The sequence below is a fragment of the Chrysoperla carnea genome, chromosome 2 (genome assembly GCF_905475395.1).
Source record: "Chrysoperla carnea chromosome 2, inChrCarn1.1, whole genome shotgun sequence".
Taxonomy (NCBI): domain Eukaryota; kingdom Metazoa; phylum Arthropoda; class Insecta; order Neuroptera; family Chrysopidae; genus Chrysoperla; species Chrysoperla carnea.
In genome coordinates, this window is record NC_058338.1 from 29595657 (window position 1) to 29618043 (window position 22387).

General features: G+C 29.7%; 1 protein-coding gene across 1 annotated transcript in view; it reads left to right on the forward strand.

Moving 5' to 3' along the window:
* The window catches only part of LOC123292613 (GTPase-activating Rap/Ran-GAP domain-like protein 3), a 176602-nt gene that overhangs the window by 147828 nt on the left and 6387 nt on the right, over positions 1-22387 (forward strand). The window contains exons 3-10 of the mRNA XM_044873327.1: positions 7632-7715; positions 9416-9497; positions 14238-14356; positions 15407-15641; positions 17757-17855; positions 19794-19959; positions 20065-20123; positions 21745-22010. Of these exons, the coding sequence (XP_044729262.1) occupies positions 7632-7715; positions 9416-9497; positions 14238-14356; positions 15407-15641; positions 17757-17855; positions 19794-19959; positions 20065-20123; positions 21745-22010 (1110 nt within the window). The remainder of the gene's footprint in view (positions 1-7631; positions 7716-9415; positions 9498-14237; positions 14357-15406; positions 15642-17756; positions 17856-19793; positions 19960-20064; positions 20124-21744; positions 22011-22387) is intronic.

A 22387-nucleotide genomic window follows, 5' to 3' on the forward strand; every position in this document is an offset into this window, starting at 1 on the left:
AGAGTTGTATATCATTAGTATGAAAAAATATTTTTAACACTCCAAAAATTTATAAATACTTGACAAACTTTTTAATTATTTTTTCCTCTTGTATGAAATTTACATACTTAAATTTTTACTTTTGAGTTAAAAGCATTCTTATGAATTTTTCAAGTGTAAATAATATTACACCCTAAGGAGAATACGACTACCTATATCAAGATTACAGGTAGGTCTTCATTCCCAAGCTATTCCTACCTTTTCATACGCACATGTCATTATTTTTTCTTTTTTCTCTTGACAATTATGTATGGTTGTGTTTAACAGTAAGAGTAATATTATGGCATACAAATTGATTCTCAACATTTAAATCTCAAGTTGTTCAAGGAGAAAATCTTCAAATTTCAGTCGTGTCTCTAAGCTCAATTTTCTTAAAAAAGGCAGATAATATTTCGCGTCGAATAACGTGAATATATCCGTACGATAAACGTTTTTCGACACGAAGGATTATGGTTAAACTCCTTGATTTTAAAAAATATTTGTTTCTGGGATAGAAGAAGGCTTATTGGCTGTACATTTTAAAATAAGTTTTCTAGTATTAACAAACATGAAGTTTTTCGTAAATTTCAAATTTATTTTTAAAGAGTTACATCTTACCTTTAAAACAGAAAAATTTCGTCAGGGGCCCTTAAAAAATAAAATATTGGGGTAATCCCAAACATTATTTGCTGCATGATAGGTACACACTAGTTAATTTTTGTAAAAAGTTTGTTTTTGCATATATGTAACTATGCATTTATGTAATATGCAAGTTAAGTCCCAAGTTTGTAACGCTTAAAAATTTTGATGCTACGAAAAAAATTTTGGTATAAGTGTTCATAGAATCACCAAATTAGTTGTCTGTCCGTCTGTACGTCTGTCCGCCTGTCTGACAACACGATAACTCAAAAACGAAAAGAGATATTGAGCTGAAATTTTTATAGCGTACTCAGGACATAAAAAGTGAGGTTGAATTCGAAAATGAGCAATATAGGTCAATTGGGTCTTGGATCCATAGGACCTATCTTGTAAACCGTTAGAGATAGAACAAAAGTTTAATCGTAAAAAATATTCCTTATAAAAAAATAACCAACTTTGATTTGAAACATTTTTTCGTAAACATCACTGTTTACCCGTGAGGTCGCAAATTAGACGTAATTTGCATTGTATGTATTCTATGGGAAAAAGTTATGTATGTTTGACATGTATGTATGTGTAATATGATAGAGTAATCAACACTGTCAATGCATGGTATTTCAACAATTAACTCAGTCAATTGTTTACTTTCACTTGTTTATATTAAATTTAGTATACGTATATCAATTCCTTTCATTATTTTTCATTAAAGTAAATTTATATTCTACAGCACAGCTCTTAAGTAACGGCTATTTATGTTTTATAGAAATAAATAAGAACTTGTATATTCCAAAATATTATTTAAATAACATTTTATAATCATCAAATTCTTTTTGTTAAATTATTCTATTAAATTGTTGGTAATAATATTATTATAAAGTATCCTACTATTGTTACTAAAATATTTATATACCTTATAAATATTTTCATTCATGTTCTTGTTTGCTTAAAACCAATTAAAATCATAAACAGAGACAAGTTCATGTCAAAAACAGAATATGTAATTTCCGTTTATTTTTGTATTAAATTATTATACCCGACACATTTTTCTTCATACTATTCATTCTGTGAATAGTTTTTTATATTGTAGGTATTCAATTTATAAAAACTTTGTGAAAATTAAATTTTTTTTGAAACAATCTTTTTGTAGGTTATGTGAGGGGGTTGGTTTTGATACCATATATGTGTTTTACCACCTTTTCCGCTGATAATGTCATTTGTCAGCGTCTCAATTATTTTGAGAGGCTGAGTACAACTACTGAGATTGAGGTTTAACAAACTGAGCAACTGGGGTTGACTACGTGGGTGATAACACTAAATCAGAATTAGTATACAAATGCCAACCACAGATTAGAGAATATTAAAACTAACCTTGAAAATGTAAATTGCGTTTTCGAAGCACATTGCAGTTCAGTTTAACTAATGCGTGATTTTTATGTTCTTAATAGCAAAGCGACAACTAATGAGTTGTTAAAACATTGCACACTCCGGTGTAGATAATTTTTTTTAATAACTAAAACTTACTACCTACCTTTTTTTATCTTTAAATCATAAAAAGCTTTTCATCCTTGAGCATATAGATTAACTACACCATGACTACTACACCTTATTGTGAGTGTTTTAAGTTAATGAAACAACGTATTCACCTGATTAATTAATATTCTAACACATTTCTAATAACTACTAAAAGTAGAAGTTCATGAAAGTTATTTTGTTACAAAGTATAATATATCTTAAGCTGTAGCTTTAACCTAACATCTAGTAACATTTGTAATATCACATTAAAGTAAAACCAAAATATAACATTTCATAATATTAGCATAGGCTTTAATTAATTATTAATTAATGTTTAGTTGTATGATAGTAAATAGTTGGTAGTAGTTTAATCTGACCAAATTGTTATAAAACTCAACTATACGATCTTTTAAGCTAATAGAAAAAATACAAAAGTTCAAAATAGACGAAAAATTTCACAAAAGCTGGTATATATCCTTTCTAGGGCAGTCATATTCTCTCGATATAAAATCCTTATTCCATTGAAGTGTAAATTCACGCCCTATTAAATATTTCTATGTATGAAGTACTATATAATTCCATAAAAATTTGAAACAAATATAGCGTTTGGTTTCATAATAAAAATATGATACAATCTTGGCATACTACCATCCCGTACTGTGTTGTGCCACCGACTGAGAATCCAACTAGGTAGCTCAGTGGGAATTCACCACGGGATGAAAGTCGCTAGTTCTGTATCTGAAAATCTCCGTCACCTTTCAAACAAAACGACGAAAAAATTATATTTTGTATTTTGCATACTACCAAAAAATAAGGTGGCATTGTATTTATTTTGAAAATTCTTTATTTATTTTTCCAAATCAATTTCATCCCCTTCAAAGTAATCCCCTCCCGATGCGATGCAATGCACTTATGCCAACGGATTTTCCAATCTTCGAAACACTGGTTGTAGTCACTTTCCGGGATTGCTTTCAGTTCCGTCTTCGCTGCGGCTTGAATCGCCTCTATCGTATAAAAACGGTATCCCCGGGTCGGTCTTATGAGCTTTCTGAACAGCCAGAAATGAATACGGTGGTTGCGAAACGATATGGGTTGAGTTTTTGACGAAATGGTGCATTATCGTGGTGTAAAAACCATGAATTGTCTTTCCACAATTCCGGCCTTTTTAGGCGGATAGCGTTACACAAATGACGCATAACGTTCAAATTATATTCCTTGTTGACTGTTTGGCCGGGCGGAAGGAATTCATAATGCACAACAAACGCACGCAGTTTAAATTCAAATGTTACCTTATTTTTTGGAGCCGGTATGTATATCAACATAGAATATGTTAGTATACTACTTTTGAGCAATCTCACTACTCAGCAGCTCTCTTTATTTGAAATAAGCTGAAATTGTGCATATCGGGTTTTTTTATAAGAATCTCATAAAACCAAGGATCATTTTGGAATTTGAAAGTGTTTCCTAGGAGTAACTAGTTACTCCTAGGAAACACTAGGAGTACTTCCTAGGAGTACTGTCTTTTTCTACATTTGTATGTATTGAAAATTCAATACATTATGTAGGTGGGTTTGGTGTCAAAGATGTTCGTTTTTGTGGAAAAATTTCATAAAATAGTGTTTTTTTCGCGGTTTTTAAGACTTCTGCTTGTATACGGGGGAGGGTATCATGCTCTGACATCAGATTCAACCTAGTTCTCCGGATTGCTTTTATAGTCAATTTAGATCCCAAATTGTAAGATATAGATATATCAGTCTACCCGCGCTTGACTACGAGCTGTCTTAGTAATGAAAAGCGAAATTCTCTCCTGCCATTGCCCAGCCCTCGAAATGAAAAGATTGGCATACAATGTTATTAACTGTGCTCCACGTAAACAGCCGCTGCAATCTATACTAACTTAATCTGTACCTATAGCTATAGTATATACACTTGATGTTTTTTTTCGATTCATTGATGTGTTTTCGGTCATTGAGTATGAAAATACATTTATAATATAAATTACAAAACTAATGAACATTTTCCATTAGGTAACTCATTATAAATTATATATTTAATGAAAAAATATGTATTACTTACCACTGTACCATTATAACTGAAGTGGCTAAACTTGTTTATTGAATATTGCTATCAGCATGAGATTTCAATGTTGAGTTAAAGTGTTAAATTGTCTATTGCAAGTCAATCATAAATAAGTTAAGTGAACTGTATTAATATTTTGTCTGCGTATTTATTAGTACAGTAAAAGATGTTATAAAAATCGGCTAATAAAGGAAAATGAATGAAAATGCTCGCATTTTGCTCAAACCTCATCTGTTTCTCAGGTGTCAAATATCATTAGTCACCCATGTGTTAGTGGCGCAAATATTTCCATTTGTTTATTAAGTGCACTTAAAAAAATTATAATTAGGGACCTTGTAAAACGTCAATTTTAAGTGTTTGTCAAAGAATCGAAAACTATTACACATGTATAACGTATTCGTAATTCAAGTTGCTTATTTATTAATTTTGTAAATTAACTTTCACATTAACCGTTCCATTACTCATAAATATTATCAAAGATAATAAATGAGAAGATATTTCGAAATAAATTTCGATTTTTTGCCCCAATTTCTGAAATCAGTTTTTTGTATTTTATAAATACGTATTTCGACTACTAAGTAGTCATCATCAGTATGAATTAGCTAATCGTAATTACTCTTATGTTACTCGTTGCTACTTTGGTGGCGGACTGCACAAAATCGAAATTTATTTGTTCCATTAATTACTCACTATTCGTACTAATGGGTTGAGTATGAGTAGAGAGGTTAGCGGGCCATGCTCGAGCATCGGGCCTCGAAGCAATGGTTCAGAGCACTTAGCCAAATAGACCCTTATACTAATGGGTTACTAATAACATGTTATTTATTTTGTTTATTTGTAACATCTTTAACTGTACTATATAGAATATAGTTACAATTATCCATTAAGAAGTGGATTTACAATGGTCTTATAATAATAGAAAAATGTAAATAAAAAACATGGTTTAGTAATTAAACCTTAACAGTAAGAGAACATTATGTTTACATAAGAAGAGTATTCAATATAATTTTAACATTAAATATTTACTTCTTTTTACTCCATTTCTTTTAACTCGTAGTGTCTGCTTGTTTGTTTGCCTGGCAAAAAAACTTTCGATAGATTTTTAACCCTTTTTCCGTGGTCCAAACTAGCTGAAAATTTGCAGGCAGGCTCGTTGCGACGGTTAAAATAATTCGTTAAAAAAATTTTAACACACTTAAGTCATTAAGTGCACACTTGAGTCTTGCGTGTGTATAAAATTTCATTTTTCTAGACCCAGTGGTCTCAGTTGTGCATTGATCGCTTACTCAGTTTCTTCTTTTATAAATATATATAAATAATAAAACATTTTTTTAAAATCTTCTTATACGTTTGACATGCATGGAAAACCAATTATCATAATAATTTCAGGAGAATGAATTAATTGTTTGAAATATTACCGTAGTAATTGAGAACGGTTCTCAATTAAGTTAATCATAAAAGCAAATAATATCACATTGAGAATTACATAACATTATTACACAATATGTTGGCTTATGTGTTATTCTATACATAATTTAGAATATGTAATTGACATGGGATAGTGTAAGATTAATCTCTATACTTCCTTTCCTGTTTCCGTTCTATGCAAGTACTATTTTACAAATATGCTCTTTATCGAATAATTGCATGAAATTCGTTGGAACATTCACGGAGTTATCACAAACTCTGACTGAAAATATTTACTTTAGATCTTATTGAAAAACAAAGTCTTTCGTTTTAGATGGGTTTTGGTAAAGTAATAATTATCAAATTTGGTCAAATTTTTGAAAAACACAATTTCTATTGTAGAACTCCCACTGATTGTGATGGTGGTACCAAAAAGTTTCTAAACCGTCAACTTCTTTATTATAAATAAAGGTTTTTTTTTTTTTTTTTTTTTAATAAATTTCTTCTTTCGGAAAGAAATAAATTAAAAAATCATTCATTGTTTAGATGGAAACAAATTGGTGTTGTAAACAAAAAGTGCCTATCATATAAAATATGATACCTTCAGCTGACATGTTAATGCTTTGTATTTACACCTGTAGCAATTTATAGTTTTCACTTAGCTTACTTTATAGAAAATATAAAAAGAAAAATTATACATTGTACAAACGTCTTGTACAGTTACGTGACTATATTTACAATATTGAATACAATACAACGAAAACTTATCGTTACCAAGTATAATAGAACACATTTTGTATAGAAAAATATTTTCTATACTTCTTCAATGTTCAGATTTATTATTTATATGAATGATTAATTTTATCAATTAAAATTATACTTGAAACGCGTCAAGAAAGTATATAAAAACTGTAGCAAAAAGTTGTGTAAAAATATTTGTGTGATAGAAAAAATTTGTTTATTAAAATTTCAGTTAATTTAATCAGTATTTACTTAGACAAGATAATGTATGCGAAATGAGCTAGAAAACTTTACTCATAATACAGACACTCTTCGGGCATAATCGTTTCATGAAGTATTTCTAATAACCCAAAATAATCACATTTAATATAGAAAACAAGGAAATTGTTTTCAGAACTGACTTCAAAGACATGTGAGGACATTCGTAAAACATAGCTCACTTCATTTAAGAAAAGAAACAAGTAGGACGACAAGCTAGACAAATGGGGAGAGGTTTTATTCAGTATAAATTTCTGCTATTCGCGAACCGTTGTTTTATGTAAGCTTTACCTACAAAAAAAGATGAACCAACCGAATTTTTTATTCCATTTACTACGACAGCTTTTAAATTTGAGTAACGATAACCAAACCTTGATTAAGGTCTAGAATTCTACGCTTGATTTGTAATAGGAAAGAATTTTCCAAGTAAGGTAGATAGAAGTAAGGATGTCCAGTCTCCGGACTAGACTCCAATGAACTTTTTTATGGAGACGTCTTAAAAATGTGACATCAATAGAAGATCTAGAACTATACGAAAAATGCAAGCTTATCTAGATTTACATGAAAGTGTCACAAGTGCTACAACAAATCGATCGAGATCAGATCCTCAAGCTGTCAAGGACGTAAACAACTCCATTACTCCTATTCTATGTGTCGGCTGTAATTATACGCAACATCTTGGTATCCATATTCTATTTGTATGTTTGTGTATAGAGAAAACCCAAACTGCTATATAGATAATAAAATTTTTTATGTACTTTATATTGTATATATAGTACTGAGATACGCTGTAAGAAACTGAAGCGTACCCTTTAGTACAGCTCTATAAAGTAAAGTGGTAAAAGTACTGGCTACTCTCCCTTTCTTTTCGGCTTAAAAACGAATTGCAGAAATGTTTAAATTATAAAAGTTCGCCTTTTAGTTAAAAACGTGATATAGCTTGAAACAACTGTTAATTTTTATTCTTTTGGTTTCAGCTTCCTCAGCCAGAAATTGATGGACAGGAACAAGGTCGACGATTTCGTATTGAGAATGGCGATTCAATTGGTGAAAAAGATGAGGTTTGTAGTTATTTTAAAATATCATATAGATTACGAAAAATAGTTTTTAACTTGTTCTAAAAGCCACATCTGCCAAATTTCCATGGTCTTACATGATATTGTTCACAAAATTAACTACAGTAAGACAATCTATCATTTCTCTGTATTGTTAACGAAGATAATGTCCAAATTATTTTTTTGAGTCCACGTTTGATGAGCACAATTTTTTGCGAATCTTTTTAGTTTCAAGAATAAAGCCATTATCTTTAAAACATATGTTTATATCATTGAGATAGCATTCCTTTTTTTTCTTTTTTTTGAAAGCATAAACTGCAATAATCTCGTCTTTTAAATTAAGCGAAATTAAAATTTGCATTGTTTAATCAACATTCTTCATTCTTTATTCGAACTAGTAGTTACGAATAATACTTCATTTGCATTCTTGTGTTACGTGATACACTTTATGCACATTTATCCTATTAAAAATGCTGCCGTTAAATCTTGAAGTAAATACGATACTATTTAATCAGATAATATCTACACTCTTTTTATAAATGCCATAGTGACGATCTAAAGAATGTCTCAAATAAATTTCCATATTTGTTGAATGGTTTTATCGTCAAGACTTTATCATGATAAGATGTATTAGAAAAGTATAAGGAATCTTGTAATTTCATCAGATCCATCTGTGACGAATCCTTGTAACTTTGCCTATAAATAGCATATCGTTGGTTTGCTGTTTTTGAGAAAATTGCTAAACTTTTAGATTTAATTTGAAAATTAATCATTAAGCGATTAATATATTATTATTATTGCTTATTCATTGACGTTTTGTACCTAATTTTCGAGTGATCCTTGTGATTGCATGTGTGCTTCCATTTTTCAAATTTGTCACGAAACGAGAAGAATTCATTTTCCATATGAAGAATAACAAAAATAAAGTTCCCGATCTTTTAAAAGAAACTGGTCTGTGCGAGTTGAACTCGCATGGAGATGGTTCCGATTGATCTCAAAAACTTTGTAATTCTCACCCAAAGTTAATGGGGGTGACAAAAAATGGACGATTGATTTCATTCTGTGATTTTTGTGTTAATTAGAAATTCCCGAACATATTGCGTCGCATTTTTTGTGTTATATAACTTGTATCATGTCCATTTCTAAAATTTACCTAATTCATAATCTCACAAATTTTTATGTATATGATCAAAGTTAAAAAACTAACCAAATTTTTTCTGTAATCCTATACCCTGTATTTGTTAAGGTTTTTAGACTCAATGAGAAAATTTTTAAAGTGTTTGAAAAAATATAAAATAAATATTCTTATTCCTCATTATGAGTTCTTCAAAGTAATATGCCACATGCCATGCCATATTATTTTTTAAAACACTAATTTTTAGAGACACATTGTCCAGCTGTATGACAAATATTTTACATAACAAGATAAAGTGTAAACTCAGCAATTCAGTAGAAACTTTCAATTAATTATCGTAATCATTTGCATTTCATATAATACTTGAGATTTATAAAGTTTGAACATCGCATTATTGTAATGTGAAACCCATTAATTATCATTGAGCTTTCTTGCAATATTTTTATACAAAGTGATTCAAAACCGATATAAATAAAAAATGAATGCATCAAAGCTTCGATAAACTACTAAAGATATAGACAAACAAAAGGTGCACAAACGATAATTTATCCACTTTTTTTTTTTGTTTTAGATGTTTGGATCACCGAGTACACCCATTTTGGAAAATCCTGAATATCAAACCCGATGGTATTTTAAATATTTTTTAGGAAAATGTAAGTTCTCTTCATTTTATATTCATCTTAGCGTACAATTTTCTGTATTCTGATTATATAACCAATCCTTTACCCTATTACTCCGAGAAGTATACCGCCATATACATGAAACGTTTTGATCTCTCTAAGTAGACATTCATTGCTAAAAAAAACCCTCTATTAAAAAAGAAAAACCGAATCATTTGATGAAAAATACGAAAAAAGTTTTTCCTCTATTGGGTATAGCTCAATAAAGTAATAGCTCAATAAAGGGCTATGTAGACATTGCTGTAATATTAAAATTAACAGACAAATGTAAATTTATTTTTTTAATTTTATTCAATTTACCTTCGTACAAACTAGGTCTGCTCGAAACTCGAAACCAAAAAACTTAGCGAGGAGCTGCCGTACAAAAACTGGAGCATGGATTACTAAATACACAGATGTACCTTAGGCGACATACTACCTTGAAACGAACATACTACCTTGCCCTTAAATTGATGGCAACAATTTTTATTAAAATTAATGTTTTTTTGGTGACGTTAATGGTTATTCTTGTTCACAAACGGTAACAGTTTCGATAAAAGTTCTATTACCTGTCGATACATAAATACATAAACAAGGATTTATAACCAATAAATTTGCTTATTCGAATTTTCTAATACAATAGGTATTTTATTAGAACATTTTCATTTTATGTTACCGCATATAAAAGACTAAATTTATAGGTATTGGTTGCAGTAAAAAGTACTTTGTTAAAATGTCTTAAACGTTGATATTTCATACGGCCTTTGAGGTTTTCTTTCACGGAAACAACTTAAAGGTCTACCCAAAAAAGTTAAACTAGGCATTTCGCCAGAAAGCCAGATGCACTTGTACAATCAACGTAGTGTGATGTATATTATAATTGTGAAAGTTTGGATGGATGGATGGATGAATGGATGTTTGTTACTAAATCACGCCAGAAGAGATAGATAAGAGATTTATGGCATAGCACATAGGCTACTTTTTATCCCGGTAAAAGTATGGTTCCTTCGGGATAGATTCGTTTAAATTTTTCATAGAGCAAGGATCCGTATGATGTTTTGCATTGTGGTAGTTTAGGGGTCAGAAAATGACATAGGCTAATTTTTATCCCAGAAAAATGCACGGTTTCTACGGGATAGTATACAGGAACCGTGTTTTTAAAAGGTTTTGTGAAATACTTTTGGAGCATTTTCCTCGAAAAGGTGATTAAATATCACAGTAACGATAAAAACTTTTACAATCTCATTCGCTTTTAATCGCAGATAATACCGTGGGGCGCAGATAGTATGGTATATAGGCAGATGGGTACACATTAAGACCTGGGTTATTAGAATTAAACGCATACAAAATTTATGCGTTTATGAAAAAATTCTGTTTTAAAGAACTAAGACACTGTAGTCGTTCCACATATGCCAGCGTGACCAATAAGGCCCTTCATGACCTTCATATCTTGATTCTCTTTCTTTCATGCTCATAATTATAATAGAATGACTATGATTCTTAATACTCATTTGCTTACAGCATACTTTGAACCGGAAGTTCATAAGTTTCAGCTCCTTTTTGTTATCCAGGAACGACAAAAAAATTCTAAATAAGAGGCTTCACTAAATCAAATTGGATGCTAAAAGTTAAACGAATGGTTATTAACCAATAGCGCTCCTGAAAAAACAACAATAGAATATTACGTGCTTATTTCAGTGCACCAATTTTATACAAAAACAGCATGTTTTTGATTTATAAAAAAAAAAATTGATGGTTTTATAAAATGGCAAGCTTTATAAAATGACCAAAAAAATCAATCTTCCGAATTTATTTGCCTCTTTTATATCTTTAGATAACATTGATTTCAATGTATGAAAAAAAAATTTCATAAATAGCTTTCGAAATTACATGTCAGAATTATTTTCTATTTTTAGTTTTCATTCATATCAATCACATCAAAAAATTAATAAAAATAAAATAAATAAAAATATTTGTTTGGATGTCAATCAATATTAAGACAAAGTTTTGTACCTAGGTCACAATGTACCTCGGATTACATTTCTTGAAATATATATCTATCTATGATACAGCAACTGTTTGAAGAAAAAGTGCTCAGCTTCATCGACACCTTTCGTTTTTCAAATAAAACGATAATCATTTTGTTTTTTGCAAAAAGTAAAAAGTTTTATTTAGACTACTTAGTTATTTACAAGATAACAATTGCATTTTGTATTTTACATAACAAAAGTATAACCTAAATGACTATTGATGGATAATTGGCTATGCTAGATACTTTCGCTTTAAAATTGACAGAAAATTTTGAGAGTAAAGTAAATTTAGAAAGACACATCATTATTTATCTTAGATAAAAGCAACGTCTTGTATAAATGATCAAAGAACATGGGATTTTATTTGACAATTATTTTTCTATAGGTAATATGAATTAAGTACTTGTAGCTGCTGGTGGATATTCAGTGGGTAATATAAGAGAAACTTGTAGGGTTTCCAAGGCTTCAATTACATACAAGATGTTCTCTTCTAGAGTAAAATCGAAAGATTGTGTGCTGAAGTGAGTGCCCCTCGAATATACAACCAAAGGTGCATTAGGAGTATGATCTATGAAAAATTCAAAAAATTCCTTTTTTTATTGTTCCATAATGGGGCTTTAAAGAAAGATCATTTCAAGTGGTACAGACAATAAAAAAATGTGTAAATTTAAATTGTGATCCAAGGTACCGCACTCTCCCATACAATTTAGCAATACGATATTAAAAATTGTAAATCTAGGAATTTACTTAGTAGTTTTACATCATTTTTATATTTAGTTACTAGCAATTACCCACCCGCTTCGCTTAGTATCTTCATTTTTGAATACATATTCAGCTATAGCTATGCTCAATACCTGAATAATAATAAATAATATCTCTATACAATTCAAATAGCTGTTCATAATTCTAGATAAATATGGTGGGAGCGCAAAAAAATGCATAAGTACATAATAAGGTAATATAATGCATCATATACATGCGTTTCCACCATTTATTGTATTTAATATATATTGTTTTAAAGTTTCTAATGTTTGGCTTAACTTTCTTAATTTTTTCTCTCATACAAACCTTCTCCTGACAATAAATAACACAACAACAAAAAAATTAGCGAAATTGTTCCATCCGTTCACGCGTGATAGATTAATAGGTGAACATTAAAAATTGTTTAGAAAATACTGGAAGAATGTTCAAATCTAACATTTTTTTGTCCGAATTATTTTTTTTTACTTTTTGGAGGTTTATTTTTCACTTCACCTCTCGCATAGAGAGGTGAAGTAATAAAACCCTGTTCCGATATCAGGGGTTATTTCTGACGCTTTTTATCCAGAGATTCACTGAAATAAGATATGTAATACATTTTGTTTAATTATGAATGATTACAATTATTTTGATTACTAATATTGTAACATGTTTTTTTTTTTTTTTTGCAAATTATCACGTATATAATAAACGGCTACCTGCCTATAGAAAACGTATAAATTTTTTAATAGTAGAGGGAATCAGCTTTTATTATTTACTTCTCGGTATTTTTTATTAAAAATTGTAAAAAATTTTATATATTACATCTTCTTAAAAATGTTGAGTGTGTAAAATATGCGGAACAAGATTGTCTTGACTAATATGAGAATTTAACTAGCCCAAAAAAAGACGACAAATCGAAAATTGCCGTAGCTCTCTCACAACTTTTTAGAGGAATAGAATGATCTAATAATCTTAACCACTAAATTCAAAAACTTCTAGGAGAAATTTTGTGCAAATTGGAAATAATTGATGCTTGGAAATAATGCACCCGAGAGTTTGAAAAAATATTTTGCTTGCTTATTTAAAGCAGCATAAAATTTCGAGTAAGATGAAACTGCTATTGCACATATTTGTATGTTTATAAATCACATTACTAGCCATAGGATTAACAACTAACCATTGAATATAATAAATACACTTCACATTCTGAAATAGATTTCTGTTATTTATTATTTTTAAACACGTTAGGCAAACTATTATGTCACATATAGTAACTTTCTTATCTTTTTTTAACAACTTGCAAAACCAACTACGGTGTTCAATAAGCCGCGTAATTGTAAGCCTGCAGTCTTTATCATCACGTACGCTGTCATGAATCTCGCAAACCTGAAGACATCCGACTAAACAGCTTATTTAAGACAGAGTCGGTTTTTTACTTTTGAAGATTTTGAACCGGCAGATTTATGCCTGATGGATTAGTTCTTTTGTCAATTTACGTATGCCTATGTCATTTGAACTGTCATCAGGTCTTAAACGGCACCTAAATAGCGTCGTCAATAAAACCATTAAAAACATTTAAATATCGCTTAGAGTAACCATTCTGATGGAAATTATGGAACCTAAAGCTCGCAATGTTGTAGTTTTGGAATATTACTTACCTATCTTATGTTATTCAGACGATCCCCACATTTTTTACGGTATCTTATTTGATGAAAAAAACAGCGAAAATAGATATTATGAATTTTGCACATTATTATGCTGAATTCGGTAATCAATGCACAAAAAAGTATATATTTTCAGAATTTCCTTGGAAAAAACTTCTTTTTGATATGTATCATGCAAGGGCAGGCCAAGTAAACTTTTACTGATAAAACGTTTTCCAAATTTTTTAAATCTTTACCCTACCATATAAAAGTAACCAAAAAGCGTTAATTGCAAAAAATTTTCTTTTTCTTTTTTTCAGTACATCAAAACTACGTAGGAATGGATGGTGACAAAGTGCCGTTTTTCTTAAGCGTTGTAATGACTGAATCAAACAACCAATGTGTGCCTCTATATCGAGCAATCCTTTTCAAAAGAACGGTAAAGATATTTTTTAACTTTAATAAATTTTCTAAATAATTGTTATTTTATATTGTACCAAAATATCCCAATAAAGTCTCAATTTACCTTTTGTTTATATCCAGAAATTTAACGTTAATGACTTTTATGTTCATGGTATACGATATTTTACTTCTGTAAAACTGTTCCAGAAAAGTCCTTAATGGTAGGTAAATAGTAAACTTAATTTTTTAAATAGAAACCTCATTTTTATTTTAGCATAAAAATAAATACTTTTTTGTTATAAATGTACAATTCTTAGTTTCTCAAGATAAGAATTTGAAATTAAAAATAAAATTTTCTGTTTGCTATACCTCTAATTGAGGAAGACTTTTTCATGAAATACAAAAGAATGCCTAGATATTCTAAATGAAGTACGTATCTATGAAAAAGTTTTGGTATAGTCGCTTATTTAAAGATTTAACTTGTTCATTTCTAGACCTTTGGCAAACGGTAGTTTTTAAAGACAGACTTTTTAACTGAGGAGTAAAAGGCTTAGTTTTGAAAAAACTTTGATAGAGTTCCTTCAAACCAAAGTAGTACCGAGCAAGAGAAAGTGTATGATATATATGTATGTGTACTTGTATCTACTTTCTCTCTTGTTCAAAACTTCCAAAACAGTAATTCTTGCATATATGTTTGAGAAATAATGCATCAAAAATAAGAATTGTCCTTTTCTATATAAAAATACGAACAGTGTCGTCAAGTATGACATTCCAGAAATAAGAGGAAAACAAAAAACAAGCTCCTACTTTTTGTGATTTATCAAGAAAATTAATAATGCATTCCAGAGCGTATTATTACTTTTCTTCTAGGATCTGTGAGACTTTCTGCCACCACGAAAATGCGAATCAAATAGATTATAAAGCTGCAAAAAACAACTGAATAACCTCGACTACTCTGTAATAGAAAATCAATTTTATTTCTTAACAACAGTATAAAATTATTGCATTGTATCAATTTTAATCCAAACTTAATTAAAACCCATATAAAATCTATGTTTCATAGTTTTTTTTTTTAAATTAATTACAGGGTGCTCAAAAAATATCATTACCATATGTACAGCATAAAACATTAACAGTTAAACAAATATTAGCAAATTTTCCAAATATGGATAAACTGGAAAAAGGGCCTAAAGAAATATTTTCACCGGACCTGCAAAAAGACTTGTTGTTATTAGAAGAACAGGAAGGCTCAGTTAATTTCAAATTTGGTGTTGTTTACATGAAACAAGGACAAACTACAGATGATGAAATGTTAAGTAATGGTTAGTAAATGAATTTTAATTATTCTTAAATAGCCATACAGTACAAAAGATGTCAACGTGAACTACATACATTAGTCGGTTTTTTTGTATCTTAGTAGTATTATCAGATTTTCAAATTATTTGGTTTTACTCATTCTTGGCTAATTTTTAAATTGAGAATTAGAAAATTTTGTTTATTTAAAAAAGTTTGTTTATTTAATTGAAACGAACAATTTGCGTTGGCGGTTATGCTTATATTTCAAATGGTAATATTGTAAGATTTAGTCAATCATTAATAATTAAAACGATAAATTCAAAAACTGTCCAACATTAGCTACTGAAAAAGCATCAGAAAAGCAATTATCAAAATAGTCTATTATAAGCGACTATGAAATTTCTACTTTTCAATTTACCTATAACCCTGTATTTCGGTATTTGTGTGTCTGTCTATGGCAACGTAGCTTCTAAACGGGTGAACCAATTTCAATTTTTGTTTTTTTACCTTCGGCGCAAAACCTGTATGTTTGTACTTGTGTATATGCCTGCAGTATCGAAGTTTTTCAACGGTTGAACCAATTTTGATTTGGTTCAATTTTTAAGAATTTGTGTACCTCCAGAGTCCAATCAAACTTAGATAGAGGATTGGAAATTTTTATGAGATTTAAGTTTTTCAAAAAGTTTTTACAAGGATTTCCTGTTTAGTCGTTGTTTTTAAAGAGTTTGTTTCGAAGTTTTGTAATTGCCACTTTTTCATTTGATACGTTAATAATATAATATAGTAGGTTATATGTGATTTTATATATTTGTGATTTTAAAAATGGTTAAGCTTCTTTGTAATTATTTTGAGACATAATTCAACAGCAATTAAACTTAAAATGTACACTATACTAACAAAATATTTAATAATGGTAAACCAATTTCCGACTAAAATTATTACTGTTCATATAACCGTATAAAGCTTTTTAAAGCTTATATTAGCCGCGAGCTGCTTGAATACAAAAAGAACATTTTATCAATAATTTAATACAATTACAGTTTGAAAAAAATATTTCAGTTGGTTTCATCCAAATATCAAATTGCAAACATTCAAATGTGTCATTCATAGGTATTGTTGATATTTGAAAAAACATAATACTATAGAGATATATTCACCCTTGTCTGAAATACATACAAGCAATGAGCGTATTCACTAAATTTTTAGACTAACAACAACGATTTCTTTTAAAAGAAAATAATACACCTAGAATTATTATTGAAAAAGGTTTAAAGAAAAAATCTTTGGGTTTATCATATTCTTATAGCATGACAAAATCCTAAATTTCCGGTACAAATTTACTTCGCTTAAAATTAATTCCAAATGTTTATAAACACAAATTTATAACTGCAATTTTGTCGATTTACAATGACTGAAAGGAGTAGGTATTCATGTCTACAATCTATTTTTATGCCCATAAATACAAAAAACTCTTTAAAAAAAGCTAGAGTCTAAATATTGTTAATTTTATGGCATTACAAAAGTTTTAAAACTCTATGACGTAGTATATCTTCCAGAAAATAATGCTGGAGTATTATCGTGCCCATTTGGAATAATAAATTGAAATTCATGTTTTTTTTTTTTTTTTTTTTTTTTTAGTTATTTAAAACTATAGCAATTTTTATTTAGTAGGTAATGGCGAGTATAATTAGTTTTAATTATTAATAATAAAACGCCTAGGCCTGACAGAGTATCACGACTACTGCAGGAGCTATCACAGTGGTGAGGAAGAGGAGACAATGTCTGATCTTCTCTGTTACTGTCCAGCTCTTGCCATGAGGAGATGGACTTAATTTAGCCAGCCTCTCTTTGACGACCTCTCCGAATTAATTCCTTTTGCAAATTACTAAACACCTTTTTGAAAGCAAGAAGCATTTTAACTTTTTTGATAAATAAGTTTTATTTACTTATTTGTAAAGAAAAAAAAAAACAACAAAATTTTTGATGGGTAGGCTCACTGAAAATAACTTTTTTCATTCCAATTATTTCACCTAATTTGAGAATATCATGACAATATTTTACACAAAAAGATTCTATGTGTTAATACACGTATATTATTTTCATTTAACAATCAATCTTTTTTTTCATTTTCCGGTAAACAGAAACGGGAAGCCATTATTTTGATGACTTCCTGGCATTACTTGGTGATAAAATACGCCTGAAAGGATGGGATAAATATCGTGGTGGTTTGGATGTTAAAGGTAAGAGATTATTTATTAAAAAAAAAAAATACAATACTCTTTCGTGCATAATAAATATCATTTATTGTATAATCTGTGATACAATTTATCAACAATAATTGTTTTAAACAAGTTTTATCGTCTTATTTTATGCTCTGGTTAACCTTCGAAGTTTTTCATGTTCATTTAGCATTAAAAGTGAGAACACATTATGTAATTACGTATTACGCATATCTTATAGAGTCATTCTTGTGATAAGGAAAACTGTGTAATTGGGAGACGGCTGTTTACTATTCAAAACTTTCAAACAGGAACATGAAGATAAAATTGAAAACCATCGAAAATTTGTGGCAAATATTTCTGGTTCATTTTTGTCAACTATATTAATAGTGTAGAGATAAATCAGCCAAGCATTTTAAGTGACATTTAGACATAAATAACAATATATGTATATATAAAATCAATATAACATTATTTAATTATGAGATTTCGTATGATAGACGAGTCGAATACTTTTTTTTTGTCTAATAACTAAAGAGGTCAATTTATTGACTATTTTTACTATTAACTAAAATACGCAAAATACGATGGTGATAAAAATTTAAAGCCACGGATTCATTATTAAAAATTTTGATTTTTAGCAGTAATTTTCATTGTTTTTAGGTTTTTTGATTTTTTAAGGAAAACAGTGCCGGGCAAAAAAAAAAATTAAACAAATTTTAACAAACGGCAAATTATAACAAAATGTCGTATGGATGTTTTATTACGGTCAAAATGGTATGAAATTTTCGAAAGTCGAGAGATATTCGAGTCGAGATATTCAATTTGTTTATAAGTTGTTTATTTTACAAGCATTAGGTAGGGGGGGGGGCTTAGTGAAAAACTCGGAGTAGGATATCAGTTTTCGGAGTAGGAACATTCCGACCAAAATAAAATATCCATAAGACCTTTTGTTGAGCAGAAAAAAAATCAGAAAGTATTTCCACCTTTAATTTTTTTATAACAATTGAAGGATCAAAAATCGTCGTAACTAGTCTTAAGCGTCGCAATAAGTCTTAAACGACGTATCTTGTTATCTTCTTTTTTTGCCTACCAGCTTATTTTCATCAACCCACCGTTTTTCTTAAAAAAATAGAAAATAACAAAACAATAAAAATTGGCGATTAAAATCATAATTTTTAAGAATAAAGCCGTGAAGTCAATAATCAAGTCTCTTTAATTTTCTTTCGGAATTCGATAATTTTGACTTCAATACGACTCGTCTATGATAAATAAATACCTTTAGTTAATCAACAATATAGGTAACAAAGTATTAAACTTTGAATGAAACTACTAAATAGACTGTTCATGTAGGCACTACGTACTTGATTCAGCAGAATCTTTCGACCGATAAATCGAGTCTCTTTAATTATACGAATACAACTTTTATTTTTATACATAAATTGTATGAATGCTACTGCTATTTATTATATTATAATTAATTGATTCAAAATTTGAGTTTATTTACTATAGCTTCCGTTTCTACTATTTGTCAAAAATTTAACCTAATTTATATGGGTAAAGTTTACTCGATACCTACTTGGTTTTACCCTACTTTTCCGTACATCTTTGATCAGAATCGATTCAATATGCGAAAGTATGTGACGATAGTTCAGAAAGTGGAAGGAAATCTGTACCTTTTTGTGCACAATTTGTTTAAGATAATTTTCCTCCACAGACTTTCGTCATTAAAGAAGTATTATGTATAGTTTTTCCGGGAGTGATTATTAATCATACAGAAAGGTTAAATGAAAAATCTCGGGAATTTTTATCAAAGTCTTCATTTATTTTGTCTTACACTGTAGAAACTATATCAAATACACATGTTTTCAGACATGTAAAACCCAAGGAAACTTTATGTACACCCACCACATCAAAAACGAATGATGTGAATATTTTAATCAGAAATATTTGTTACAGGTGATATGACAGGACGATATTCAATATATACAATATATGAAGGACATGAAATTATGTTTCATGTATCAACATTACTCCCATATTCGAGGGATAACAAACAACAAGTAGAGCGGAAGCGACATATTGGAAACGACATTGTGAATATCGTATTCATAGATCCACCATCGTATCTTTCAAATATCCAATGTGAAAATGTTGATAGTAAAAGTCAAACTATCAATAATACATCAACAGAAGAAAATATGTCTGGTGCTGGATTAAAATTAATAAGAGATTATAATAATTCTGTTAATAATTTTAATCCAGCATGTATTAAATCACAATTTACACGTATCCTTTAAAAAATGATAATAGTGGATATTAAAAACAATTGTATAGCCTTAACACTTAATATAATCTAGTTCGACTTGTGCGGAATTCCGCAGTACTCGTAGCTAAAACCAGACGAGAGAAATTTTACTACAGATACGATATATAAATTATATAATGAATAAAATTTAATCTTTATATTATTTACCTAACCGGTCTTTCCTAAGCGGTTCATTTTCAGACCGCGAATCTATTTTTCTTCATTAGAACTCGCGTGGTAGGAGAAATAATTTATAAGATGAGAATACCTAACAGCCTTATTTTTGCGAATCTACTACTCCCAACAACGACAATAAAGTCCTAATGTAATGAAATTTGACAGGTACAATATTAACATGAAGACACTCGGTTAGACTCAGAACTTCTAAAATTAATTTTTTATTTTTTTTGAGAACAATTCTTATTTAGTGAGTTTTCATTTAAAGATCCTCTATGATAAATTCTATTACATTTCGATTTGTAAAAGGTTCGTAAATATTGTAAAACCAAATTATAAACTTGTTATTGTCATAGATTAATACAAGGTTGTTCAATAAGACGTTACCATCTTGAATACCAAGATTGGTATTCAGGCGGCTGGAGCAGATTTCTACCATAGCAACGCACATATATCTCACAAATATTCACGGAATGTGTTGTTGAGTTAAATTTGTATTTCAATCCTATATAACAGGTGCTTTCGACCCTATAAAATATAATTTCCCATCCTAATACTATCTATATTATATCCCTCATAATATATGAGCTCTAGAAAATCACGCATGGAGAGGTCACTCTCTACCTACCACTATAAAGCAATCTCTATACAGGGTGTCGAACACAACTTATAGAGGAATGAAAATCAATACGGTATTATAGCAGCATAAATAGACTCACTGCATTAATCGCATTACGACTTGCTACCATTCTTATCCCCTTGGTTCAATGGCCAGCAGCTCAATCGTCACACAATCGTAACCTTTGGTTGACTAAGAACCATATCCATCTGTCTACCAAGCCATTTATATAAAATTCACAATTCCACACAAAATATACGTATTACATTTATATGCAAATTGAGGTGACGATTGTTGTAATGAAAATCAATTTTCCTTCAATGTCTCCTACTTTCCCATCAAAGAGCCACACTTTAAGGAAACATTCAATCTCAGAATGTTTCACTTCCTATAAATATTGCATACCACTGGTGACGTAAATAAAAAAATTGTTCTTAAATCTATAGTACTACTATTCCTTAGTTCTTCGAACATCTCTAAATTCCTCACTAAATTACGCTTTACTGCCTGTATCAAAATTACACAAATTACACGAATAAATCCTACCGTTCATGTATCCTACACTATTTTTTTTCATTTTTTTTTCGGTTTTCATTTTTCAAATGTTGGTTTTTTTTCTGAAGAAATAATTGTTTTTAATTTTCTCGAATAATTTGTAATTTTTTATTATATGTAATGTAAAGAAATGTATTACCTGGAAAGTTCATGGTGTGAATCACACAGTTTGAATTCACATGACCAAGCTGGTTTGAAGTTTTTTTTTTACAGTTGAATTTTTTTGTTAAATTTTCCTTAATGCTATTTAGATGTATTCGCGATAGTTACATTAAATGAACAAGGTCATTATAAACTGGCAATATTCTCTGACGAGAGTGTACCATTATTTGGTCCCACATTACCTTGCCCACCATCATTTCGTGATCCACATTTATTTCGAGAGTTTCTACTCGTAAAATTAATCAATGGCGAGAAAGCAACATTCAATACACCAACATTTTCAAGGAAACGCGAAAGGACATTAGATATGCTTATTAAAGATTTATATAGTGAGCATGTTAGTGATACACGTATGGTAAGTAGTTCTAACACATAATATGTACTGGTTGTTTAATTTACATCTTGGCATAGTACATTTACCAACGATGAATGAATTAAGCAATGCATTCAAGAATCAGGTGTTATAGGTGAGTTTTCTTGCTATGAGCCGAATGTGGCATCAATACGCGTTGAGTTGTACAAATCACACACAGCAGCAGTAGAACCATCGTACAGCAGCTAAAACACTTGCAAGAAACATATAACACCAATAACACTTCTTGTTTTCTTCACCTGATGCTAAAGTCGCTGCTAGCTAGAACTATCAAACTGACCACCTGCATTTCCCTGGCTATACGTCTATAAATTTCAATTCGATCGACAAATGTTACATCCGTTTATAGAAGGCCCTAA